This window comes from Giraffa tippelskirchi, chromosome 4, assembly GCF_054371585.1.
Source record: "Giraffa tippelskirchi isolate mGirTip1 chromosome 4, T2T-mGirTip1v1.2.pri, whole genome shotgun sequence".
Lineage (NCBI taxonomy): Eukaryota > Metazoa > Chordata > Mammalia > Artiodactyla > Giraffidae > Giraffa > Giraffa tippelskirchi.
This window is the reverse complement of record NC_137278.1, coordinates 130,830,775-130,858,600: the sequence shown is the minus strand read 5'-3', so window position 1 is coordinate 130,858,600 and position 27,826 is coordinate 130,830,775. Positions and strand designations below refer to the sequence as shown.

Here is a 27,826-nt window from a genome sequence, read left to right as displayed (position 1 = left end):
AAATAAGTGGATAAACAGACACGCCTGAAAAATTGAAGGGAGCGCTGACCACTGTTCTAACATTATTAGGATAGATGGAAGCCCCGCCCAAAAGATGAGTATCATTAACAAAAACACAAATGGGCTCATTTATCCAATCTACAGGCTGGAAAAAAGGTGGATTAGGCAAATAGGTCCAATGAACTTTTTCTGCGCTGGAGGGCCTCGGCTGACAAGCCAACACAGCAAGCATAGCCACAAACATTACCATAGAAGTGGCCTTATATCTCCCCCTATCTATTAATTCTTCAGCCTGCTGAGCGAGGTGTTTCAGCTGGCCCCATGTTGGCACCGTGCTGGAGGTAGTTGCTTGAGTACGATGACGGCGACGAGGTGGAGCAGAATATGGTTGGACTCGATCAGCATGTCTCTTTTGAAGTGCCAGGTGCCTGAAGCGATGTACCAGCAGTGAAGCCTCAGGTGAAGGGTCACCCGCCCTTCAGTGTCTCCTTGGTTCCCTCAGGTCCGGACTCGACAAGCTTCTGATCTCCTCATTATCCTTCAGTCCCAGACTCCAGGACTCCAGGGATCTCAGCGACCTCAGCGGTCTCTGTGGTCTTGGAGAGCTCATGGGGCTGGACATGTCAAATCAGTCTGTCCGGAATCTAAACAGGAGAAGTGGAGTCCTGCGGAAACACACAAGCATACCCTCTCCCACAAGTTAACAGCACATCTGGCCCTTCCCACTCTCCGGTAAGGAGGTCTTTCCACTTGACCAGGGGCCGAGTCGCAGCCCCCTCAGGAATCCAGTGTTTCATAACTGCAGTCTGCCCCTGTGTATCTATGTTTGAGTGATTACAAAGGTATCCACGGTAACATGCACACAGGACAGTTTCCCAAAGACCGGGGTGTGAGTTGCGTCCATTTGCCAGAGAGCATTAGGCCTAAGGCCTCGGGGATTTACTCCTAATGGTAGAGATGGATTAGATGTTGGGCAGTTTGGACATAACTTGACTGTTTGTCTAGCCACCTCCCTAGGGATATGAAACTCATGCCTTAAACCAGCTGCATTTTGATGGTGAATTTTGTGAGAATTTTTAGCCTTGTCAATCTTTTCATGTAAGTTTAAGGCAATTACTTTAGTTAATGCATCTGCCAAAGCATTTCCCTGATGTAAAGGGCCGGGCAAGCCGGAATGGGCTCTAATATGTCCCACAAAATATTTCTTAACTCTATGCTTAATCTCTTTCTGTAAATCGAGTAACAAGGAGAAAGTAGTAGTCTTATTTTCCGGAATATTAGCAGTCTCAATATGAGGAAACAATCTTAAAATATATCGGGAGTCAGTTAAAAGTTTGAAGGCACGGTCTCTCAAATGTCGAAAAGCCCAATTAACTGCTCTTAACTCAGCTCTTTGGGCAGATGTCTCTACAGTTACCTGAACATGGGATTTTTTATTAATAATTGTAACTGCTTTACCCTTAGAGGAACCATCTGTGAAAACTAAAATTGCCCCTTTTAAAGGTTGAATAGAAAATTTTTTTGGAAAAATCACGGAATGTGTTTTCAAAAAATGTAAAAGGGGGCTTGAGGGTAAATGAAACAAAATTTGTCCCCTGAAATCTATCAGGGCAACTTGCCAATCATCACTATCCTACAAAAGAAATTGCAGTTGATCATTATTGAATGGAATCACTATACTTGTTATTTCCTTTCTAAAAATTTTATACTTTTTTGTTGTTGTTGTGAATAATGCTGCTGTGAACACAGATGTGTAAATATCACTTCAAGACTCTGCTTTCAATTCTTTTGGATGTATACCCAAAAGTAAGATTGTTGTGGATAGTTCTAGTTTTAATTTTTTTGTGGAACCTCTGTAGTGTTTTCCATAGCAGCAGTAACATTTTACAGTCCTACTAACAGTGCATGCAGGTTCCACTTTCTCCACATCTCTGTCAACATTTGTGATTTTCCTTTTTTTTTAAGTGGCCATTTTGTCTTCTTTGGAGAAATATCAGTTCAGTTCCCTTTCCCATTTAAAATTTATTTATTTGAGATTTTATTGTCATTGAGTTGTAGAAGTTCTTTGTATATCCTAGATCAGTTCAGTGCAGTTCAGTTGCTCAGTCGTGTCCGACTCTGCGACCCTGTGAATTGTAGCACGCCAGGCCTCTTTGTCCATCACCAACTCCCAGAGTCTACCCAAACCCATGTCCATCGAGTCAATGATGCCATCCAACCATCTCATCCTCTGTCGTCCCCTTCTCCTCCTGCCCCCAATCCTACCCAGCATTAGGGTCTTTTCCAATGAGTCAACTCTTCGCATGAGGTAGCCAAAGTATTGGAGTTTCAGCTTCAACATCAGTCCTTCCAATGAACACCCAGGATTGATCTCCTTTAGGATGGATTGATTGGATCTCCTTGCAGTCCAAGGGACTCTCAAGAGTCTTCTCCAACACCACGGTTCAAAAGCATCAATTCTGCGATATTAACTCCTTATTCAGTGTATGATTTGCAAATATGTTCTCCCATTCCACGAGTTGCCTTTTCATTCTGTTGTTTCCTTTGTTGTGCAGAAGTTTTAAAGTTTGATGTAGTCCTAGTTCTGTTTCCAGCTTTTGTTACTTGTGCTATTGGTGTCACATTCAAGAAATTATTACATTCCAAGGTCATAAAGTGTTTTCCCCTATGTTTTCTTCTAAGAATTTTATAGTTTCAGGTCTTATGTTTAGATCTTTAATCCATTTTGATTAATTTTTGTGTGTGGTGAAAGATAAGGATCCAGCTTCATTCTTTTACATACGGATATTCCAGTTTTCCCAGCACTGTTTGTTTCTATCAAGGCTGTCATTTCCACACTGTATAGTCCTGACACCCTTGTTGAAGACCATTTGGCCGTGTACACCAGAAGAATTTCTGGGCTCTCTGTTCTGTTTTCATTGCTCTGTATTTATGTCTGGATGCCAGTGCCATAGTCTTGGTTACTGTAACTTTGTAATGCGTTTTGAAATCAGAAAGAGTGAAGCCTTTAGCTTTGTTCTTCTTTCTCATGATTGTTTTGGCTGTTTGGGGTCCTTTGAGATTCCATATGCATTTAGGAATTTTGTTTTCTATTTCTTAAAAAAAGTGTCGTTAAGATTTTGACAGAAATTGCATTAAATCTCTAGATTTCTTTGGGTAGTATGGACGTTTTAACAATATTAAGTCTTGCAGTCCGTAATGGACTTAATGTTAATCATAAAATGTCTTTCCACTGATTTGTCTTCTTTTATTTCTCTCATCAGTGTCTCATATTGTACAAATCTTTCACCTCCTTGGTTATATTTATTCCTAAGTGTTTTATTCTTTTTGATGCTATTGTAAATTTTTACTTTTCTTTTCAGATGATTCATCGTTACTGTTCAGAAACACAACCGATTTTTGTATGATTTTTCTATCTTGCAATTGCTGAATTTATTTATTAGTTCTGACAGTCTGTGTGTGTGAGATCTTGAGGGTTTCCTACATATAACATCATGTCATCTGTAAACAGAAACAATTTTACTTCTTCTTTTCCAACTTGGATGCCTTTTAGTCTTTTTCTTGCCTAATTTCTCTAACTAGAATGTCCAGTACTGTGTTAAATAGATACATGAGTGTGAGCATCCTTGCCTTATTCCTGATGATAATGGGAAAAGCTTTCAGCTTTTCACTGTTGAATATGATGTTGACTGTGGGCTTTTCATATTTGATAATTATCTTGAAGTACTTTTCCTTCTGTTCCTGATTTGTAGCATGTTCTTATGAAAGAATGTTAATTTTGTCAAATGCTTTTTCTGTATCTATTGAGGATCATATGATTTTTCTCCCCTGTTATATTAGAGTATTACATTTATTTTCATATGTTGAATCAAACCTTGCAACTTAGGTGGATAGTCTTTTTAATGCCATATTGTCCTTTTAATGTGCTGTTGAATTTGGTTTGTTAGTATTTTGTTCAGGATTTTTACATTAACATTCATCTGGTCTGTAGATGGTCTGTAGTTAATATTGGTTAACAACATTATTTTGGCCTGTAGTTTTCTTTTTTTATAGTATCTTTGCCTGGCTTTGGTATCAAGATAGGGTAGCCTTATCAAATGAGTTTGGGAGTGTTCCCTCTTGATTTTTGGAAGAGTTTGAGAAGATTGATGTTAATTCTTAAAGTGCTTTATATAAAATTCTCCAGTGATATGTGGGCTTTTCTTTTTTGGGAGGTTTTTGATTACTGATTCAATCTTCCTGTTAGTAATTGATCTGTTCTGGTTTTAATCTTGGTAGGTTATATGTTTCCTAGAGATTTTTCCTTTTCCTTTAAATAATCCAGTTTATGGTGTGTGATGATTCTCTCATAATCCTTTTTATTTCTATGGCATCAGTTGAAATATTTCCTCTTTCATTTCTGATTTTAGTTATTTGTATCTTCTCTCTTTTTTCTTTTTAAATTAAAAAAAATTTTTTTTTAACTTAGAAAATTTTATTATTTGTTTTGGCTGCCCTGGGTCTTCATTGCTGCTAGTGAGCTTTCTTTAGTTGCACCAGGGGTTACTCCCTAGTTATGGTGTATGGGCATCTCATTGCGGCGACTTCTCTTGCTGTGGAGCACGGGTTTTGATAGTTGTGGAGCATGGACTTAGTTGCCCCGAGGCATGTGGGATTTTCCTAGACCAGGGATCAAACTGGTGTCCCCAACATTGGTAAGCAGATTCTTAACCACTGGACCACCAAGGATGTTCTCTTTTTCTTAATGTAGATAAAGTTGTGTCAACTTTGTTCATTTTTTCAAAAAACCAGTTGTTGTTTTTGTTGTTTTTCTTCCCTCTGTTTTATTTCTGCACTGCTGTTCATTTGCTAAGTCATGTCTGCCTCTTTGTAACACCATGGACTGCAGCATAGCAGGCTTGCCTGTCCTTCACTGTCTCCCAGAGTTTGCTCAAACTTACGTCCATTGAGTCAGTGATGCCAACCAACCATCTCATCTTCTGTCACCCTCTTCTCCTGCCCTCAGTCTTTTTCAGCATTAGGATCTTTTCCAGTGAGTCAACTCTTCGTATCAGGTGGCCCAAGTATTGGAGCTTCAGCTTCAGCATCAGTCCTTCCAATGAATATTCAGAACTGATTTCCTTTAGGATAGACTGGTTTGATCTCCATGTTGTCCAAAGAACTTTCAAAAGTCTTCTCCAGCACCACAGTTTGAAAGCATCAATTCTTTGGCACTCAGCCTTCTTTATAGTCCAGCTCTCACATCCATACATGACTGCTGGGAAAACCATAGCTTTGACTGTATATATATGAACTTTTGTCGGCAAAGTGATGTTTCTGCTTTTGAATATACTGTCTAGGTTTGTCATAGCTTTTCTTCCAAGGAGCAAGCGTCTTAATTTCATGGGTGCAGTCACCATCTGCAGTGATTTCTCCTCTAATCCTTGTTATTTCCTTCTTTTGCTAACTTATGTTTTATTTTGTTCTTTTTTTGAGTTCCTTCAGTTGTGCATTTAGGTTGCTGACTTGAGATTTTCCATAAAATCTTAGGAAAAAAAAGCAAAAACTTTTGCATGCCAACAAACTACTGCAAACAATAACAAAACACAGATGACAAACTGAAAGAAAATATTTCTAACATTTCTCAGAGATAGGGCCAATATCTTTTATATATGATGAATTTTTAAAAATCAAGGGAAAATAAACTACTACTTCCAATGGAAAAATGGTGAAGTGCCATGAACATTCACTTCACTTTCAAACAAATAGTAAATGGTTCTAAAATCCTCTGTAAAGATGTTTAATATCAGTAGTGATTTTTTTTAAAGTGCAAATTTAAAGTATACTGAGGTGCCAATTTCTCAGCCACTGAACTGGCAATAGTGAAAAGGTAGATAATATACTCTGAAGGCAAGTCAGTAGGGAAACAGGCTCTCTTTACATTGCTGATAGTACTACAGTATGATAAAGCTCTTTCAGAGGGGAATTTGCCAAGATGTAACAAAATTTAAACTGTATTTGACTTTTGACTTAGGAGTCTCACTTGTAGGAATTTATCCTGAAGATATATTCTCATCAGCATAGAAGTGTATTTGCACAAGGCTGTTTGTTGTATCATTATTTGTAATTGGAGACACATAAATGCCCACACACAGGATAGCAATTGAATAAAACTGTGGTATACAGTGAAGTGCTATATACTCTACTTTAAAAAAAGAATGAAGAAGATCTCTAGTAGCTGACACAAAATGAATTCCAGGATATACTGTTAAGTGAAAAAAGCATAGTACAAAAAAAAGTACATACTGTATGCTACCTTGTGTGTATGAAAGGCAGGTATATGAAAAAATAAGGTTATTTTTTGCACAAAGAAATACAGGCAGGATAAATCAATAATAAGATTGGTTACCTATAGTGAGTGAGTAGATTTGAGGTAGAAGTGGTTATTGTGTGGTAAGTACCTACCTAGTGTGTGAGTTTTTCACACCTATCAATTCTCCAGTTCTCTGCAGACAGCAACTCACTGTCCTGCAATTTAATTCATTTCTGACATTAACTACCTGGAGTTAGTGGATACACCACAGGATTTCCACAAGACTGCCCCTACCTTTGGGCTCCCTTGGTGGCTCAGATGATAAAGCATCTGCCTGCAATACAGAGACCTGAGTTCGATCCCTGGGTTGGGAAGATCCCTTGGAGAAGGAAGTGGCCAATCACAAGTACAGACCTTCCTTGACTTACAGTGGGGTTACATCCCAATAAACCTATCATAAGCTGAAAATATTGTAAGTTGAAATACATTTAATTGGACACCTGATGCACAGAACTGACTCACTGGAAAAGACCCTGATCCTCGGAAAGATTGAGGGCAGGAGGAGAAGGGGGTGACAGAAGATGAGATGGTTGGATGGCATCACTGACCCAATGGATATAAGTTTGAGCAAAATCTGAGAGATGGTGAAGGACAGGGAAGCCTGGCATGCTGCAGTTCGTGAGGTTGCACAGAGTCGGACACAACTTAGTGACTCAACATACAACAGCAATCTACTGAATATCATAGCTTAGCCTTGTCTACCTTAAATGTGCTCAGAACACTTACATTAGCCTACAGTTGGGCAAATGGAATGGCTTTATGTTTACAGAATGGTTTTAAGTGTGTCAGCCATTTGTGATTATGTGGCTAAATGGGAGCCGTAGCTTGCTGCTACTGCCTAGCATCACAAGAGAGAATCATACCCAGAAAAAAATAATTGAAAATTCGAAGTATAGTTTCTATTAAATGTGTATTGCTTTTATACCATTGTAAAGTAAAAAAAAGAAATCAGTAGTTGAATTTATCATAAGTTGGAGACTGTTTGTAGTGTGTTTCCATATTGCTTCCCTCTGGCCAGCTTGGCTATATGGGGTTGCTTAATTCAGCAGATGGGATCTTAGTTCCTGGACTAGGGATCGAACCCATGCCTCCTGCATTGGGAGTACAGAGTCTAAACCACTGGACCACCAGGGAAGTCCCTGTTCAACTTGGCTATAAATCAAAATTCCCACCACCCCCTCCTCAAGTTTGATTATTTGCTATAATGGCTCACTGAACTCAGGAAAATACTTAATGTTCCCAGTTTACTATAAAGGATAGAAATGATCAACCAGATGAAGAGACTCATAGGGCAAGGTGCAGAAGAGTCCCAAACCCAAGAGCTCCTGTCCCTGTGAAGTTTAGGGTACATTACCCTGCTGGCAGAAAGATGTGTTCACCAACTCAGGAAGCTCTCCAGATCCCTTACTTTAGAGGGTTTTTTGTTGTTTTTTTTTAATGGAGACTCTATTACCTAGGCATGCTTGATTAAATAATTGGTCTTTGGTGATTAGCTCAATCCCCAGTCCCTTTCCTCTCTCTAGAGGATGGAGGCTAGGGCTGAAAGTTCTAAGCTTCTAATCATGACTAGGGTACCTGTTCTAGGGTACTGCTGTTCATGTGACTCCACTTTAGGAGCTGCAGTTTCTTGATTCAGTTTAAACTTACCACCCCCCCAAATGAACTGATTAGCCCAGCTCTTACAAGGGACAGGCTTTCAAGGATCATTTGCATATGTAGATTGGGCCAATTCCTTGAGAAGAGGAAATTTCTCTGAACCTGGAAGCCACCTCAGATCTACCTGCCTCAGAAGGATTTGCTAAGAGTTTAAAAAAAAAAAAAAAATCAAAGCACAGGGACTTCCCTGGTGGTCCAGTGGCTAAGACTTCGAACTCCCAATGCAGGGGGTGGGCTCGATCCCTGGTCAGGAAACTAGATTCCACATGCCACAACTAAGAGTTCACATGCCACAAGATCCCACATGCCTCAGCTGAGACCTGGTGCAGCCAAATAAATAAAAATGTATTTAAAAAAAAATCAAAGCACAGTCCAAAATACTGTGTATTATATGATCCTATTTTTTAGCAGTATAGATTGAATTTTGGCATGGGAGTGGAGGATCAAGAGTTTTCTCGGGATATGTTAATTTTGCGATCGCTATTAGACATTCAAGTGAAGAGCTGTGTTCTTTTGTGGGCAGAGTGGCAAACAAGTACCGCTGGCCCTTGTATTTTCTATATCAGAATCAGCCCTTCTCTCCTGTGGTATAGAACTGAAGAGTGTCAACTCCTTTCAGACAGTTAAGCAAATTCTGAGCTTGAACAGAGAGTGTCTTTGGGGTACCTACATCACATGCCTTCCATTTGGGGTGGGGTTCCCAGCCAGCCCTGATGCATGTTAGACTCTTCCTCTCACTGCACACCCAGCCCCATTTCCATCAGCTTCTTCTCTGCTGTGTTAAATGGTCTCCTCATCATTCTGAGCTTCATTTTCCTCTCATGTAAATTATCCTTGACTACTTCTTTGGTCAGTTTTTCCTTTTTGCTGTAACACAAATGATAAATAAAAGTCACCTAAACATCCCTTTTTAACAGCTGAGGCAGTGATAGTTCAGCTCAAAGAATTAAACACTTTGAGAGCCAGAAGCTAATAAATGCAAATGTTTAATCTTGCAGATATCCACACAGAAGCAGTTCAAGCTGCACTGGCAAAGCATAAAGAACAGAAAATGGCTTTGCCCATGCCAACCAAAAGGCGGTCCACATTTGTCCAGTCTCCTGCGGATGCCTGCACACCACCTGGTAGGTTTATCAGAAGCTTTCTCTCTGACAGTTACTACTTTGATGTTTCTTGAATGAGTTCTGCTTTTTCTTTTCTGAGGTAGGAGCCAGAACTCTCTCCTCGTCATCAGAAATGTGTGAATACATACTGAAGGTGACAGGTTTTGATTATTGCATTGTAAACAACATACAAAAAAGGCCTTAAGAGTAAAGCTATTTTTTTAAAAATTTTCTTCTGAAATTCCAGAATTTCCTTGCTGTAACCTCCAAACTCATGTAGTCATAAATAAAGCCAAAGCTTAGGCTCTAAAAAATACCCTTCTGTGACTAAATAGCTATTCTTTAATGGCATCCAGAATATGACCCAGAGTCATATATGTATGTCTTTAACAAATTTATACTCCTAAATCAGGTCCTTTGTCTCTGCAACAGTCACAGGAGTATGTGGTCTGGGGACAAAATGTTTTTGTGTCATGAAAGAGAGCAGTTATACAAAGTTACAGTAAATCTAGAAAACATATATAAGTGTTTATGTGTGTGTTAATATATTTTGTATATGTTTATCTTTAAGAATCCACTTTCTATAATTGGATCAGGAGATAAGCCAGAACTAAGAGGCCCATCGCCACCCTCCAGACTTGGAAGACTTACCACCCCCACCCCCACCCCCACCCCCCCACAAATTCATATTTGAAGAACAACTGGAACACCTTTAAGTTGTCTTTTCCATTCAGAATCTTCCCCAAAGTTTTTAAAAATTTAGATGAAATCTCAGAATCTTGATGTGTGGGCCTCTGAGACTAAACAGTCCATCTGTTTCAGAGCTTCAGTATGGTGTCTGTTTCTCCACTATCATGTTCCTGGTAATAAAATCTTTGGGGAGAAACATTTCCTGAACTGTTTTGGTCTCAGCGACTTACCCTATCTTTTGCGGGAGATTCCCAGGCAGGTTACATTTGTCGTGGTTGACTCTGATTCACAGCTGTCAAGTTGAGCTGTTCACACTGATCCTAGCCCCTGGCCTAGGTTTATGTTAATAGTCTTCTCCTAGGTTCTGGCTAACTTCTCAGAGCATCCGGGCATGCTATGGGCTCATTAACTGTGTGTGCTTTTTTTCTTTACATCTGTGGTGTCAATATGTTCCAAAGAGAAATAGCTCTGTGGCTTCAAGTGATCTTCAAAATGTAACGCAGGATACCTCTAGCAGACCGTCACAATGAGACGTTTTGTGTCTGTAGTGGTGCATACTTCCAGCCCACTCGTTCAAAATCTTGGATGGCTTCCCTGTCACATTAGTACAGCACCAGCCGGGTCCTCGTGGACAAAGGGGGCTCTCAGTCTCACAGCTATTCCTTGCTGGCAGATTCTGGCACAGCGTGGCTGAGGGTTCAATTGTAGTAAATGGCAAAGGGTAGGGAGCAGCGCAGACTCCCAAGTCCTTAGAACCAGTCCTCCCCAGAACTGTGCTAAAGAAATGGAGCTGTGAAGTAGTCTGCTCCCATGGCTGCAAGTGAAATGGGAGAGTGCAGGCAAAGGATTTTGAGAATGTGCAGACGGAATGGAAGCCTTTTCTGTCCCCTTCCATAGTCGCTGCCTGAGGGGAATTCACCAACTCTAAATCGAGGCTGTTCATTGCTGAACAAGACCATAGTCCTGTGGAATTCACCACAGGCTTCTGTATTTCTAAACATGAATGTTCTACTCGGTCTGCAGCCTTAAAGATGTGGCATCGTTTTCTTGATTACCTGATAGTTTTAATAATTTCATGATTGTAAAGATTCAGTCCTCTCTCTTAAGACCTTTATTCAGCAGAGCAGAGTAATAGGAAGGTTTCCTATCTATTTATGTCCTGTTCCGCAAACCCTGAATGGTATGTGAGAGATGCTGATATGCTTTTAGAGACATTAGTGTTGTCAAATAGAAGAGGGATTCTCTCCCAACTCAAGCACTGAGAGCACCCCACGTAGCAGTTTCTCACATGGCCCCCACAGAGAGCTGAACCTTGATGCACTTGATGCTCTTGTTCAACAACAACACACATGCCTGGAACCACCCTGTGCTCCAGTGTGAGGGGCTGTGGAGGGACTGTATCATAAGGCTTCTCTCGGGACCTTTCTGCTGGGGGGATAGAATTTGTTCTTCCCAAGTTAGGATAAGGGCTTCCCTGGTGGCTCAGGTGGTAAAGAGTCCACCTGCAATGCAGGAGACCTGGGTTCTATCCCTGGGTCGGGAAGATCCCCTGGAAAAGGGAATTGCTACCCACTCCGGTATTCTTGCCTGGATATGGATTCCATTCTCTCCAAGCATCTGGGAGCCACCAGTTAGAGACTTGGCCATTGAACCTTAACCCTTTTATCACTGTCTCCCAGAACCTGTTACAGCCTAACCCAGGGAAGGCAGGTAGGTTTTATCTTGCCTTTTTACTAGCCCCCAAAACACTAAAGTTTAGAGGAAATGCTGAAGCTCTGCTCAGGGGGTCAAGAGGAAGAGAAGAATTGACATTAATTATTGATGGTTATGGGCTGATTTCAAAACAAAACAAAACAGGTTCTAGGCAGCCATGAAAGTGACATTGATACTATTTTCTTTCTAGAAAAATTGTGCCACTCTTGCAGGGCAAGACTGGCCTCAGATTTCACAGTATTATAGTTACATTGTCCTTTGTGCACTGAGAGGCCGCACCACACACACGTCACAAAATGTGTTTCTGGTCACGGCCCTTCCTCTGCCCATGCTGTGCCAGGTGAACCTAGTTTCTGGGATACCTGCTAAAGCGCACTGGCCAGTCAATCGCCTTCTTTGAGACGCAACCAGCATATAACTGTGGGAGTCACTGAAGTGATGAAAATCTAGAGCTGATTTTGGAGGGATTTAACAAAACAAGTCTGGAAGTGAACTGTCATAAGTCTTGGTTTTGTTCATAGTAATCATATAATCTGGAAAATATGGTAAACACTTGGCATGAGAGCTGATTTGTCTTGTTCATAAAGCCTTCTCAAATAATAAAATGTCAGTCACCCTAAAACCTGCTTATTGATACATGCACTGATTTCTGTCTTGTGGATTGGAAAATCTAAATTCTCCAAATTGGTAGCAGTCTATGGTTCTTTTAGTGCCTGTGGCCTTTTTCATAGTCTTTTAGACTGCTTGAATTACTGCCATCCAGTTCCCTTTATGTGCTGAAATCATTTACTAATGTCATGAGGCAATTACCTCAGCTCTTTCTTTGTAGGGCTTCTTTGTGTAATGCTATTACTCATTCATACAGATAAACACAATGCAAAAACTACAGCATATATTTCTTTTTCTCTAAGCTTTTTCTGCATCCATGTGGGCTTAACCTGCACTGCATTTTGAGGGTGCTCAGATGAATAAATAGACCACATAATGACCCCGGAGCACAGTAAGCTGTTTTGACTGGCTTGCATAGAATGAAGCTTAAAATTTAGAGGCCTCTCTGGGTTTCTCTTACACAAGGCTCAGCTTGAAAGTGACTATAGTAGTAATTCACAGGGTCAGACACAGAGACATTTACCTCTCTGTATTTCTATATATGAAAACAATGCCCACGAACAGACTGGAATATTGTTACAGTTTTAGCAAACTTCAGTGATGCTATGTGGAATTACAGGATGCATAGGACTTTCATATACCAGTGGCTGCCCTGCCTCAGTTGTTCTGCTTAACCAACTACTCTGTGAAGTGGGAAGTCCAGATTTCTTTAGAGATGAGGAAACAGACAAGCTTACAGTCACTAAGTGATTTGTCCTAGGATTCAGTAATTATGTGTCAGACTCATTGCTTGATTTTGTTTTTTACTCTTGGAAAGTCCTTTTTTGCTTAATAGATGCTCCTATATGCATGGTCCTGGAATGGGTATTATTCCAAACAAATTGAACAGCTGTTGCCTTCTGAGAGCTTATAGGCTAAAACACATTATTAGTCAGTTACTAACTTGGAAAGTTCCCCTAGATATTCTAATTTTATTCAAAATCACAAAGTAAACAGGGATGGCAAATCAGACCTCTGTAAATGTGCTATAATTAATAAATTTTGAATCTTTTAATAGCATGCTTTCATTAGTATTGGTGTGAGTTATGAGCAGAGCTCTGCAAGTACTTAGAAGTTTAGTATTCAATATTCTTTAAGCCAAAGCACAATAAAAGCCCAGTCTATCAGGTTGAATTAGTTTATTTCAATAAGTGATTGTAAAATTTAAAGTTTTCCAATAAACGTAATTTCATAGCTACCATTTCTTGAGTACCTCTGTGTACTAGTCAAAAGGCTAAGTGCTTAACATATATTTTTTCATCATTTGTTTTCTTGACAATTCTCTGTTCGATTTTACAGATGCGACAACAGATTTAAAGAGGCTCAATAACTTGCTCAGACATCTATTTCTAGCTGTGTGGTCAGTTAGACAACCTGAAAACTCTCTCTTAGAAAGAGGGAAAGGAAAATGTCTCTTTAGAAATACTAGGTAGAATATAATCAGCTTCCTTTTAAATACATACAGGAGTGAGAGAGGTAGAGAATGATCACTGAAAATCAGTGTGGTGAGATGGGGCTGACTTTGGCTGTCCTAGGGAGGAGAAGAGACCATTAACAAAGGACCTAAATTTTAATTACTATATGGGTAGGAAAGATAAAACCTCAGGCTTATGTAAGGTTGGAAGTTGGGATTGAGATCCCCAGAGGGGGTCAAATCTTTAGCAGAAGGGACAACTGGAAAAAATTAAATTAGAAATTAACCACCTAGCAAAAGAAAACCTTGTCGAGAAAGCTTGCCTGATGCTTTGCCTTAGAATATTGAGGGCAGGGACCTTCTCTAATAATTTGTGGTCAGTAGGTACAAGAATTGAATTCCGGTGTCCTGTTTGTTAAATACAATGTTAGAAAGTGGTCCTAGGCTGATGATAACCTGGGGCACAAGTGGTTTCTGGGAGGATACATCAGTCCAGGGATTTAAAATCCCCATAGATAAAGATCTACTGGATTTTGTGAGCAAACAACCCCAAAATAGAGAGAAAAGAACAACAGCAAAACACAATTAAAACCCATAAGAACTGATTTGCCCAACTCCTATCAATGGCAGAGCTAAGATTGGAATCCAAAGCAGTTTGGCTTTAAAAGCCTATTCTCTAAGCCACTTGGCATATGGCCTGTCATCCTGTCATGGTGATGGTTTAGTCGTGAAGTCGTGTCTGACTCTTGTGACCCCATAGACTGTAGGCTTTGCTGTCCATGGGATTCTCCAGGCAAGAAGACTGAAGGGGGTTGCCATTTACTTCTCCAGGGGATCTTCCCAACCCAGGGATTGAAACCCTGGTCTCCTGCATTGTAGGCAGTCTTTACCAACTGAGCTACCATGTCAAGTAAATGTTTTCTGGTTTTATTTTGGAGCTCTAGCAATTGCTGCATAGTTGGTCTAACTTTTCAAGTAGGCAGTAAGTTAAGAGAAAAAAAAAAGCACCTGTCTTCTCACCGCAAGATTAATTGTAATATTAGTTCATTTTGTGAAATGTTTTTTCATAGATGTGGGACAATACCTTGAAAAACAGTGTTCAGAAATCCCTTATGGGTAGAGTGATCCTGGAGTAACTATTACTAGTGAGCGCCCCTCTCTCATAAGTATCCCCATATGGATGTTAATAGACAACGCATGGGTCTCTGCTGATTAGTGATTACATAGTAATTTCCCGTCCCAGCCAGCTCTCTGTGCACCCAGATCACTGTGGGATGCTGGAAAATCTCTCAGATAGTTCTGAACATCTTCCTGATCCACGTCTGGTCAATCAGTATCCACCTTGATTGAGTTTAGTGCTAGATTAATCACTTCAGAATTGGTAGCCCAAGGTAAGTCCAGAATGGACTGCTTTCTGAACTAACCTTTTAATCTTCTCTTCCATGTAAGTTTTTATTCCTAGACTGCACCTTCTTGGGTCTCTAAAGCTTTTCCTTCCTAAGCTTCATACTCTTTCTTTGCCTACATGGAAACTTACTTTGCCTCTCTTGAAGGTTCTGAAAGTCCTTCATTCCCCTGACCCACCAGTGCAAGAGAACATGACACTGTCCTGCCTGATACCACCCCTTCCCACCCTGCCCGCCCCAAACACACACAAATATTTCTTTTCATGGACTCCAGACTATTGTATACTAACTGTCTTAATGGTTGTTTCCCTTACTTAAGTTCTTTGAAGCTCTCATTTCCTGGCCTAGTTTATGTGTCATATTTTGTAGCAGTTGTTAGGGTGAGGTCTTCCTTTCAGTGAATCTTGACTTACCGGCTATTCTAAGCTGGTATCTGGACCTAATTTGGGTATCGGCTGTCAGAACCCAGTGTCAGGCATTGTCTTTCCAGGAACTTGTGTAGCTTGTACCATACCCCTCATTATATGTTTCCTGATTGGTTATAAATGGATAGACTTCCGGTAATCAGTATTAAATGATACAGTGTTAGAGTCACACCAGTTACAACCTGAAGGGCAAGCTATATTTCCAGAATATTTTCCTGGTGTGTAAACCTATTAAATTCATCATATACAAGAGGTTCAGCAAGGACTTTAGTTATGATGGATAAGAGTTGTGAGTTCCTATTCAGCTGGAGCAGAATCAGTGGGAAAAGAATGACTTTGTTAATATTAATTTAATCTTGCCCAATTTTCTACTAATCCCTAACAGTTTTGTGGGTGACAGTTACCTTTTTTAAAAAGGTACAAAACAAATGTATGAATGTGTAAAGGAGCTTTTTGTTTTTTGTTAAAGATATAGTCCTAGAGAGGAGCTTACATATTGTATAATCTTAACATGTGAACTGTAAAACTTTGCAGAGCTGAAGTTCTGTACCTGTGAGGTAACATAGAGTGGGATTTTCAGGGGAGAGGGGGACTTGATGTTTATTGGCCACCTGTTGTATGCTGGCACTACTGCTGCTTTCTGTAACTTGTCTTGTTTCATGCTCTCCCACAGCAGTTAGCAGAGGTGAGTTTCCTTAGCTGACTTACGTGGCCCTTAGCAACCCAGTGCTGTCTGCTCATCCAGCCTCATCTTTTGTCACTACCAGTTTTGGATCCTGTGCTTCAGCTAGTCTCACTTCTTCCAGATCTTCAAATGTGCTTTGTTTCCTGTCCCCTCCCAGGTTTCTCACCTGACTACCCTGTGTCCCCACCTCTGTGCCTCTCATAAATAGTTCCTACTTAAGCCTTCTCACTTTGGTTGAGGTCTCACTTCCTTGGGCACCAACCCTGAACTTCTTTAAGACTCTAAGTCCTGTTAGAGTGGGGACTGTGTCTTCTTGCTTACCATTTTATTCCTGCCAACTAGTGTAATCCTTAGAGTATTTATTAAATGGATAAATAAGCAAATAGCCTTCTCAGATGGGCAACTGTGTCCCCTACATAGCTTGTAAATGGTGGCCCCAGAGTTCAAATGCAAGAACACCAAAGCCATGTTTTTTCCACTGCATTAAGCCTCCCCACAGTTGTAGTCACTAAACACTCTAAGGAGGACTAGCAGGCAAACGAGGTAATTGAATTGAAACAATATACCTAATTACATAATTGATCCAATATAGAAACATAATGAAGCCAATTTTCCACAAACCTAATCATGAAAATACTGTTTTTACTATCTTTTAAAAATTGAGTTATTCTGATTTTAGACTTACACAGATTAAAATAAATGGTGCAATAAAGACACTCTGTGAATACATTGGAGGTTGTGGGATCCTGTGATGTATCACCCCCAAAATACTTTATTCTCAGGGTCAGATTCACTTGTCCCATTCCTCCCATAGATACTTTTTCTTTTTTTAAAGCATGTTTGCAAAGACAGAAATCTCTGCCTCCCAAGATACAGTTCAGTTCAGTTCAGTCGCTCAGTCGTGTCCGACTCTCTGCGACCCCATGAATTGCAGCATGCCATGCCTCTCTGTCCATCACCAACTCCCGGAGTCTACCCAAACCCATGTTCATCGAGTCGGTGATGCCATCCAACCATCTCATCCTCTGTCGTCCCCTTCTCCTCCCGCCCCCAATCCTACCCAGCATTAGGGTCTTTTCCAATGAGTCAACCCTTCGCATGAGGTGGCCAAAGTATTGGAGCTTCAGCTTCAACATCAGACCTTCCAATGAACACCTAGGATTGATCTCCTTTAGGATGGATTGGATCTCCTTGCAGTCCAAGGGACTCTCAAGAGTCTTCTCCAACACCACAGTTCAAAAGCATCAATTCTGCGGCGTTCAGCTTTCTTCACCGTCCAACTCTCACATCCATACATGACCACTGGAAAAACCATAGCCTTGACTAGACGGACTTTTGTTGGCAAAGTAATGTCTCTGCTTTTAAACATGCTATCTAGGTTGGCCATAACCTTCCTTCCAAGGAGTAAGCGTCTTTTAATTTCATGGCTGCAGTCACCATCAGCAGTGATTCTGGAGCCCAAAAAAGTAAAGTCTGACACTGTTTCCACTGTTTCCCCATCTATTTCCCATGGAGTGATGGGACCAGATGCCATGATCTTAGTTTTCTGAACGTTGAGCTTTAAGCCAACTTTTTCACTCTCCTCCTTCACCTTCATCAAGAGGCTCTTTAGTTCTTCTTCACTTTCTGCCATAAGGGTGGTGTCATCAGCATATCTGAGGTTATTGATATTTCTCCCGGCAATCTTGATTCCAGCTTGATTCTCAGCTGTATCCCAAGATACAGTTGAGCATTTTTCTTTAAGATTATGCAAAAAAGTTTTCATTAAGTAAAATGTTACAGGAGCTGTTACTTTTCTTTCTCTGTATTTTCCTTTTGTCACCCTCCTTTTGATTACAAATCTCTTTCCCTTTTAAAGAACCTGATCACTTTATCCCTTTGGAGTCTGGTTACTGTTTACCTCTCCAGCTTCTTTTTTGCTCTTACCACCCCAAAGTCCACATGATTTACATAGAAGTATTTCAATCCCTAACTGAGATTGGGGTTCCTCCTGTGAAACCCTTTGCTCACCCCATTTCTTGGCATCTAGTGTATTCATATGGAATAATCTGAGGAGTTGTGTGTCTTCTATACTAGCTGGTAAGCCTTCTTAGGGCATTTACTGTCTCATAAGAATTCATACATCTCAAAACTCCCAGAACTGACAGTTCCCAGCACGTATTACATAGTTAAGTAGTACACTGTAAAATAATAGTAATTCTTGGGTCTCAGATCTCCTTCAATGTGAGATAATAAATCAGGGGTAGTTTGAGAGCAGGAAGAAAGGATATAGTCATTATTTTAACTTTCTCATTTCAGATCCTCACAATTTGACTTCTAGATTAAATTAGTCTTTTGTTCTTAGAGTTTCTGTTGTCAGGAGCTAGCAGTGTTCTGGCTCTGTTAGTTATCTCTCTGGCTCTCTAAACTGAAGTAGAACACGGACTGAGTTAGAGGAAAGAGTTCAGCAGGACTAACCATAGAATATTAATTTTTTTTTTAATTGAATGAAATTCAATGCACGAGCCATAAATTGTAACCCTCAAAATCATTTAGGAGGGTTTATCTGACATCAGACCAAATACCGCTGTAACATGTATGCCTCATACGCTCAGAGCGCTGGAATAAATTCCTTACTTCTGCTTCCCTTAGCTGTCCTATATTTGGTTGAACTTTTCTCTTTTTATTTTTTTCTGCATATTTTTCTAATTTAGAAAGTCAGAGCCAGTCTAAATACAGACACCAGTGAATTCCTCACAGTTCTCTGGGAACTAAGGAGAGAAGTACCTCTGTGGCCTCTCCAGTCTTGTGTGGAGAGCTCACCTGTGCCCTGTGACCAGCTAGCCAGCTTTCCCACTAAAACCATGAGTGCTGCTTGGCTGAGCACTGTTTCTTATTCCACAGAAGTCAGTTCCCCAAAATCTAGTTCACTGTTTGGCACTTTAGTTGTTGTTACCAAAAATAAGATTTTTATATTTGCCATCAAGATCATTTCCTTTTAAGTAGACACTAATTGATAAGTACTTGTGAAATTCAGGGTAGCAGCCCATCACAATGTTCTCTAACAAAGACACTGAGGAAGATAATAGAAGCACTTCAGCATTATTTGAACATAAGGAGATAAGCCAGAAAAATTTAGATACTGATTAAGCCCAGAACCAAAAAAACAAAACAACTGCAGCAACAACAACAAAAAGACAGTGAATGAAGTTTAAATGTTCAAAAATGGGTTTTTTAAAAGAGCTTAAAATAACCTCTAGATTTTGGCTGTTTTATTTTTGCAAACTTTGGTTCATAAGCCTTTCCTTGAGCTTCGCAAGAAACTTTACATAAAATGTTTTGCTGCTGTCAAAGTTGAATGTGTGCTCATTGAGAAAGATCTGGAAGGTCTGTGTTCTAGGCAGGATCGAGAACTTCTGTTTTTCTAATTCCACACAGACACGTCTTCGGCCTCTGAGGATGAGGGCTCTCTGAGACGCCAAGCTGCGCTCTCTGCTGCCTTGCAACAGAGCTTACAGAATGCTGAGTCCTGGATCAACCGGTCAATTCAGGGATCGTCCACTTCTTCATCCGCATCTTCTACGCTGTCCCATGGAGAGGTCAAAGGAACCAGTGGGTCTCTAGCTGATGTATTTGCCAATACTCGAATAGGTAGGAGCTGAATCTCCCCAAAAAATTATGTTCCATTTGGCTCCCAGTAGCCAGGAAATAGTTTATGATTTGTGTTAGGTTTTTTCAGGGTGGCCTAAAAAAATAGTATCAGAATGAACATAACAAACAATGAGGCAAAGAAGGAAACACGAGCAGCACATTTGGAACGATGGAGGATGTCTGCTTTATTGGCGATAGTATTGCCCACCTGAAGCCATAGATATTTCCATAAGCAATACTCAAGCTGCAAGATGTAACACCAGTCTTAGTGTGCTTTGTCCCTACTGGAGAATATTCCATAAAGGAAAAAGTGTTCAAAGATACATCTTAAGATTTTTCCCAAGATTGTTGCCTACATTCTCTCTCAAAACAAAAAAAAAAAAAAAAATCTGAGAAAATTCTGAATTAAGACAGTATCGGTGAGACCCTTTTGTCTGTAGCATCAAGACTGGATTTACTGTCCTTGCTGCTGTACTATTGCTACAACAGAAGTGTTCGGGCTGAGAATGTCGGTCAGTGCCTTTGCTTGATTTGGCTTTATGTTTTTGTGTGTGTGTGTTCTAAGCGTCTGTGACATCTGCAGATAAAGATCAAATTCAGGTCTCTGCCTTTGCTTAATTAGTTGGTACACACAGCATGAAGTGATGTATATAAATATCATGTGTCTGTGATACTATTCCTTTTTTCTTGACAATCCATTTGCATTTTGGTGTCTTAATTTTTTGTCAGTGACCTTCCTGTACCACCTTATAAGTATGTTTATTAAGTGATTTGTGAAAAGGAAAAACTTGGAAACCTTTTGATTCAAGCCTGTAATTTTTAAAGAAAATAGCTACCTTAAGGTCATGCTTGCCCACATTAAAAGGTCAGGGCCAGCAGCTGATGGCTTGTCCTGTGCTCTTAATTGACTGACACCCCCCCCACCCCTCCAGCAGCTACAGATGAGCAGACTCAACACCTCTCCTATTGGGAGGGTCGGCAACAGAGCCATGGCGGGGTCAGGTTTTATTCCCACATTGTCTAAAAGAGCAGTTTCACTTGTGAAAAATAGTTTCCTGGTACTCAGTTAACTTTATCTGAATTTTTGTTAACAAGATGATTTTACCTGACTTCATATTTCATATTGCTTCTACTCTGTGGAAAGTTCAGCAACTCACAGAAACCATTTTATCCAACATTATTGCCTTTTGGATGTTTGCTCTAACAGAAGGTAATAAGTACTTCTAAAGGAAAAATTTGAAAATACAGATAAAAGGAAAAATAAGCTACAGCCCCACTTATGTGTAGCACTTCAATGTTATCACTTTCATGTAGATCCTAGACTTTATTTGCATAATGTAAGGCTCTGGTTTTGTTTTTACAGCAATGAAATGGTACAAAATAGTACCTGCTTTTATTAGCAGACATGTCTGCTTTTAAAGCAGAAATCTTTTATATCATTAATATAGAATCATACTTTTGTCTTCATGGTTTCAAAATATGCCACTGTATGGCTCTGCCATGGTTTATTTTAGCCATTTCCCTATTTGGGACATTTAAGTAGTATCCAGTTTTTTTGCTGTATGAAAACTGACATGAACATCCTCACACACACAACTTTGTGCATTTGTTTGATTATTTCCTCTTAGGATGTATTCCTATAAGTGGAATTGCTGGGTCAGGTAAAAATGTCTATTTTTAGTGCTTTGTTACCACATCATCCTACAGAAAGACTATACTGCAGTATACTTATGCAAAGTATTTAAAGCTTTAAAAAGTATTAAGCTTGTAAGTATAGACTTTTGGGGCCTGGAAACCTAAATCCCAAAATAATTTTAGAAATTGTTCATATTATGCTTTTTTTCCTTGTTCATAGTTATGAGTGGCTTTTCATTATTCTTGTGAACTCTACGTTTTGCTTCCTCTAATTTTCTTTTTCTTCTTCTAATTTTTTGGTAACACTTCCCTGTTCAATGGCTCTCTTCCAACTATATCATTATTTCTTTATAGTAAGAATCCCTACATGAAGCAGAATAAAACAGCACTGTTGAACCATGCTTAGAATAAGGGAAGAGCCTTGTCTTTCAAGTAGATTCGAGTTACCTGTTTTTCAAGTAGATTCAAGTTACCTATGGGTTGTTTTACAAAAATTAAAAATGGATTTTATCTGGTTTTCTTAACTCAGACTTGAGCAATCTGACCCACTTCCAAGACACAATTTCTGTCCTCAGTGAGTGAAGAGATATAGATAAACCACCATAAACATGAAGAAATGCTCAGAGACTAGAATATTAGTAGCCATAATGATCATATTGACTTTGGTTTCATTTTGAAGTCACCAGCAATTTTTATTTTATTGTGGTCATTTTTATAACATTGGATTTCTACCAGACTTTCTGTGTAGAAAAGAATGTTTTTGAGAAATATTTGATATGTGATTTTATCTTACTAAGCCTGCTCAAGTTCTCAAAAGTAATAATTTTAGAAAGCTGATATGCCCTGACTTAACCTGTTCGTCTCATTATATCTTGCTAGTAAAATTAGAGCTAGTGCCCCTTTAAGTAGTTTTCTCTCTTGTTAAAAAACAAACAGCAGCAACAAAAAAAAGACTTAAAGGTTCTTATTCTTATTGCTAACATAATATAATTTTAAATTTTTTTTTCTCCCCTCTTAGAGAATTTCTCTGCTCCCCCTGACGTCACTACAACTACCTCTTCGTCATCATCTTCCTCAATACGCCCAGCAAATATTGATCTACCCCCATCGGGGATAGTTAAAGGCATGCACAAAGGATCCAACAGGTCCAGCCTTATGGATACAGCTGATGGTAGGCAGCTGTTTGGTAGTTAAATTCGGCATATTAGTTAAACTGAAAAAATTCAAATTATAAACAGCAGTGTCTAATGTCCAGCAGTGGCAGGACTTGTGACCTACTCACATAAGTCATGTCAGCTCTGTCTTTTCAAATATACTTTGAACAAAAAGTATGAAAAAAGAAAAGAATACTAGGAGAGAAAAGGGAGGTTCGATGGAATCTTTAAACAGTATTAATAATAGCACTATATTTTTACTCTTGTCATAAAAATTATCCTGTATGTATTTGTACCTGTTTAGCTCAGCTGAAATAGAATGAGACTGTGAACAAAGGCCAAACATCATTAAAAATGAAAGCTCCTAAGAGAATTGAGGAACTGAAATATTCCTAAAATCAGTTAATTGTAACTTACCATTTTTTTCCCTATAGGTGTTCCTGTCAATAGCAGAGTATCCACAAAAATCCAGCAGCTTCTCAACACTCTGAAACGACCCAAAAGGCCTCCCTTAAAAGAATTTTTTGTGGATGATTCTGAAGAAATTGTGGAAGGTAGTGGTAATAATACCAAACCACGAATATTCCTTAGAAATTCTGTGAAAAATTACTCCATGTAGATATTATAGGATTTATGAATGGATAAGACATCATTTTTGGTTGAAGAGTTCATAGCTTTCTGATCTCTTTTCCCTTATGATCATTTATATTTTAAATCTCAGATGAAAAATAGAGGGAGAGGAGGAAAAGACAAGGAGATAACTATCGAACATAGAATTATCCTTGGAAATAAGTTTTTTAAAATTAGGAACAAGCACATAATTTTAAAAATTATTTATATTTGTCATTATCTTAGAGTAGAAATGTCAAATTCATCCTCAAAAGTTTGCCCTTTTTTTTTTATATATATAACCCAATCATTTTTGTTAAATCAGTCAGTCAGCACATATATAGATCTGTTTTAACGTGGTGGATGGTGACTATATTTTTATAGTCACTTCCTTTATGTTGTTTCCAATTTAGACAGAACATACACTATAGTCAAAAACTGAGTTTAGTCAATAAGTATGTATCGACTGGTACTGGCAACTTGGAGAAAGGAAGAAATTGGTCTCATCTGTATGGTTGGGGAAAGCTCCCTAGAGAAAGTGATAAGAGTGATTTATTCACTCAATAATTTAAAAGTATTTAGGGATAAAAATGAATCTAGAATTTAATAGAAGGATTGGGAAGGGACTATGTGGGGGCATAGAAAGTGGACACTTGATATTAAAGGTGGATGGTGAATAGATCTATCTGAAAAAAGCCTTTGTCTGAAGAACTGAGCCTTGGTAGCTTTGCAGTCCATTTTTATGTCCTGAGACTAAGAACAGACTTTGATCGCATCAGACCTTAACGGAACTAAGCATGTTAGTAGACTCAACCCAGTCTTAGCCCATTTGGTGCAGCAGGAGCACCAAGCAACCTGATGTACAAGGTTAAGATGAATTTCTCTTTCTTTTGGAGTCACTAAACTCACTGAACTATGGTCATCTTTCTTGATGAACTGAATTTTCAAGTGTCTGTGCCAGTAATAGCCTCTTCAGTCTTTTTAGTACTGTGTGTTCAGAAGGCAAATGAAAGTCAAAGTCTAATAGGAATTATACTTGAGCAACAGTCATTGGCCTAATAGAGCTAACAGTTTCCCACTAATGTTAAATAGGCAATGATTTTTCATTTGAATGACAATTACCTTTGGAAGAGAAAAAATACCTGTATGTCTTTGGAAGTCTGGAAGAGTATGCCCCAGGGTCTGCAGTGAGGCCTAATGGATGGCAATAATGTATAGACTTTTATGACCAGAACTATGCCTACCATATATACAGTTTGTCTGGAAGAACAAAACTATTTATTTAGAATCACCTGTGTTTATTTTTATAGTTAGGTGGTTTAGGGTCTGGGAATATGCAAACATTATTTACCTAGGGTGGTGAGTTGGAAAGTGAAACTGTTAATTTTGTATCAGTAGAAAAATGAGTGAAGACGTTTTTTAAGTTTTCCCCAATCATTAAATTGAGCTTTAACATGCATTTCATTTCATATTTCATTTGCCCTTCTAATACTTGCTGCTCATTCTGTCCATTCTCTCTTCTGTGCTCCTTCTCTCATCTCCTGTTCACCCTACTCTTCCTTTAAGACTCAGCCCCGGCGTTACCTCCTCCAGGTTGGCGCCCTCATCCTCTAAGCTAGGAGGCATGGTCCTGTTCTGCTGTTTCTCTTTGTATCTCTGTCACGCACTGGCCATGTGTACTTTGCTCTGTGTACGAGTGTGCTTCCCCACTGCACGCTGGATGCTCCTAGAGGGCATGGCTCTGTCCTTCTTGTACCTGACATTATTAGAAGCAATAAATGTTTGTTTAAAGAATGATATGTGCAGCATTTATCTTCTCAGTGTTTATCACATCTTACATAGAGAGTTGACATTCAGTGAACACTTGACCTTTTGTTCCATATGTAAATTATCCTTCCTGCTGTGAAAATACAGGATTTTTTTTTTTAAAGTTCAAGCAATACTTGTTTATTGTAAAAAAATTAAGAGGACTTTAGTTTTGTCTCTGAAAAAGTATGAAATATTATTCACCTCTAGTTTCTGGAATTTACCCTATTATAAATCTACTGCTTTAAAAAAAATTTTTTTTTGGCCACACTACATGGGATCTTATTTCTCCCACCAGGGATAGAGTCTGGGGCGCCAGCAGTGAAAGCCCTAAGTCCTAACCACTGGACCACCAGGGAATTGCCTAGTGCTTTTCTTTTTTTCTCCCCCAAATTCCATTCGATTTAGTTAACATCGATTAAGCAACCATTATATATTAGGCACTAAAGGTAATAAGAAGAATAAGAACCATGTCTTCTCCCCAAGAACTCTCAGTCTAAGAAGGAGAAAACCCTCTAGAGTAATAGACGCTCTTAAGTGTCCTCAGTGCCTTAATAAGAGTGCACTGACGTGAAGTGTGGAAGCACTAAGGAAGGAATGGCCAGGCAGCTTCCCAGGGAAGGTATATCCTAAGAAGGATGAGGGCACATTCACCAAGAGGCAAAGGGTTGGCCATATGAGATGTGCGCAGAGGTGTAGAGACATGGAAGGGACATTGTCATTCATGCCCCTTCTTCCTGATTCCAGTAGGTCCCTACTGTATGCCTGTTACTATATTTGCATTTTACAGATGAGGAAAAAGGAGGCTCAGGTGACTCCTTTTGCCCAAGGTCACACTAGTAAAAAGTGAATGTAAGCTTGGGTTTCCTGACTCACAGTTCCATGGTTTTTCATTAAACATAACCTGGTGAGGTAGAACCTGGCTCTGTAACATTAGACCCAAACTGAAGATTTTAAAACAAGTTTACTAAAAATAAAACAACAACCAAAAATAAATAAATAAATAAATTGAGATTAGAGACCTCAGTTATGTTAGCTGGTATTTGCACTTATTTCAGATCTTATGTTCATATAACCTGTTGGGATGTTTTTTTGGTACAGTACCTCAGCCAGACCCTAACCAACCCAAGCCTGAGGGACGGCAGATGACCCCTGTGAAGGGAGAACCGCTGGGAGTCATCTGTAACTGGCCTCCTGCTCTGGAGTCCGCCCTACAGCGCTGGGGCACTACTCAGGCAAAATGCCCCTGTCTGACCGCACTGGACGTAACAGGAAAGCCAGTTTACACTCTCACTTATGGTGAGTTTACATGAGTCCAGCTTCCTTTTCTCCTAATAGCTCTTCAGATTATCATAGATAATGTTTTTATCTTGCTATATAGCGGTTGCTGGTCACTGTATTTCAGTAGATCTTTTAAACTATTTCAGTAGGATCCTAAGCTCCTAAGTATAGCTATTGCCAAATATTTTCTTTTGCTGAACTGACTCTTGCAAGCAGCTGTTACTTAAAAGAAGAAAGAGACTGTGTAGATCCACTGATGTTTAAATACCAGGAGAGGATTTTAGGAAGACGTTTGGGCAGGATTAATGGTGTATAGTAAAAATAAGAGTTTAATCTAAAAATTGAAGTTGATTACTTTTCACATCTTTGTCATTTACTTCATCCTGCCACTTGCACATAATAGGCACAGGCTTCTAAAATGATCAAAGTATCAGTACTTTTCCATTTAGTTTTGTTTTATAAATTTTTGAAATATTTTTATTACGTTTTTTCTTAAATAACGAAGAATGGATTCAACCTGGGCTGTGCGATTTTGTACTAGTTTATTCAGACAGATTCTGCTTTCCCTTCTAAAGTGGTGTACATTGTCCACAGACCTCCATATAGGCTATTTTAGAGAAGAAAAATGGTTTTATTTAAAGAATTGTACAGACTGACATGAGTTTTCACTTTTGATGCCCCTCTGAATGAGTTGTGTATAAAACTAACATACCTGTGCAAAGTAAAATGATTTCTCTTTCAGTTTCTTCATAATCTAAAATAAGAATTTCTAAGGTGGTTGGGAAAAGGAGCAAGAAAAGGGGAAGAATAGACTTTCCTCCCTAAAATTGTTTTTAGCGTTCATCTCAGGAGCTGTACATTAATCTCATCCATATACCCTTCAAGAAAGCAGTGAGATTTTTACATGTTTATTTAACATCTGTGAATATATCCGCGTGTTTCACATAATTTCCATTTTATTGTCTGTTTTCACTGAAATATAGTGGTATGGAATACTCAGTCATTTGAGTCATACTTCTGCTTTGTAGTTACTTCAAGTATTCAATACCATATATGTAAGTGGTTCTTCAGAAAAGGCTTAGAAAGAAGTGGTCTTCTGATTTTCAGTCTTGTGATAAAAAATTGTTTCCTTCCTTTTAAATGTGATCAGCTCACATCAAATTATTTCTAAAGATAGGTTACATCAGAGAAGAATATGAAATATTGTCTAGAGTGAGCTTTAAGTGGTTTCCTTTTTGCTTCCAGGCAGGACTGGCTTTCCTAAACTAGAGTGAACGTAAAGCAGGTTTTGTGGGGAAGGCCTCTCTGTGCATGGAGGGTGATGCTTGTCTAATGTATCATTTGCCAGTGATGGATATCTTATTCATTGTGGTGGTGAACTGAGTGCCTTCTTATTAAAGTAGACCTGTGTTTTCCTGCATGATTATTTTCTTTTCTTTTTCCAGGAAAGTTGTGGAGCAGAAGTTTAAAGTTGGCCTATACACTGCTTAATAAACTGGGGACCAAAAATGAACCTGTATTAAAACCTGGAGATAGGGTAATTGTTTTGTTTTGTTTTGTTTTGTTTTTAGGGAGGTCATGTTTTATTGTTTTCTAGCATGCACATTCTGGATTTTTTT

The 27,826-nt window shown here is 39.2% G+C and overlaps 1 protein-coding gene across 10 annotated transcripts in view; it reads left to right on the top strand.

Annotated features, from left to right (window-relative positions):
* DIP2B (DIP2 acetate--CoA ligase B (putative)) overlaps window positions 1-27,826 on the top strand; it is a 228,430-nt gene that overhangs the window by 144,787 nt on the left and 55,817 nt on the right. For 2 of the 10 annotated variants that reach the window (XM_081592439.1, XM_081592438.1), the window contains exons 1-7: window positions 851-1,098; window positions 9,007-9,132; window positions 19,510-19,722; window positions 22,376-22,528; window positions 22,946-23,065; window positions 26,028-26,225; window positions 27,653-27,744. In XM_081592439.1, coding sequence (XP_081448565.1) covers window positions 9,060-9,132; window positions 19,510-19,722; window positions 22,376-22,528; window positions 22,946-23,065; window positions 26,028-26,225; window positions 27,653-27,744 — 849 coding nt within the window. In that variant the 5' untranslated portion in view covers window positions 851-1,098; window positions 9,007-9,059. Of the gene's footprint in view, window positions 1-850; window positions 1,099-9,006; window positions 9,133-19,509; window positions 19,723-22,375; window positions 22,529-22,945; window positions 23,069-26,027; window positions 26,226-27,652; window positions 27,745-27,826 lie in introns of those variants that run through there. The other 8 variants (XM_081592432.1, XM_081592430.1, XM_081592431.1 and 5 more) reach the window with 6 other exon arrangements.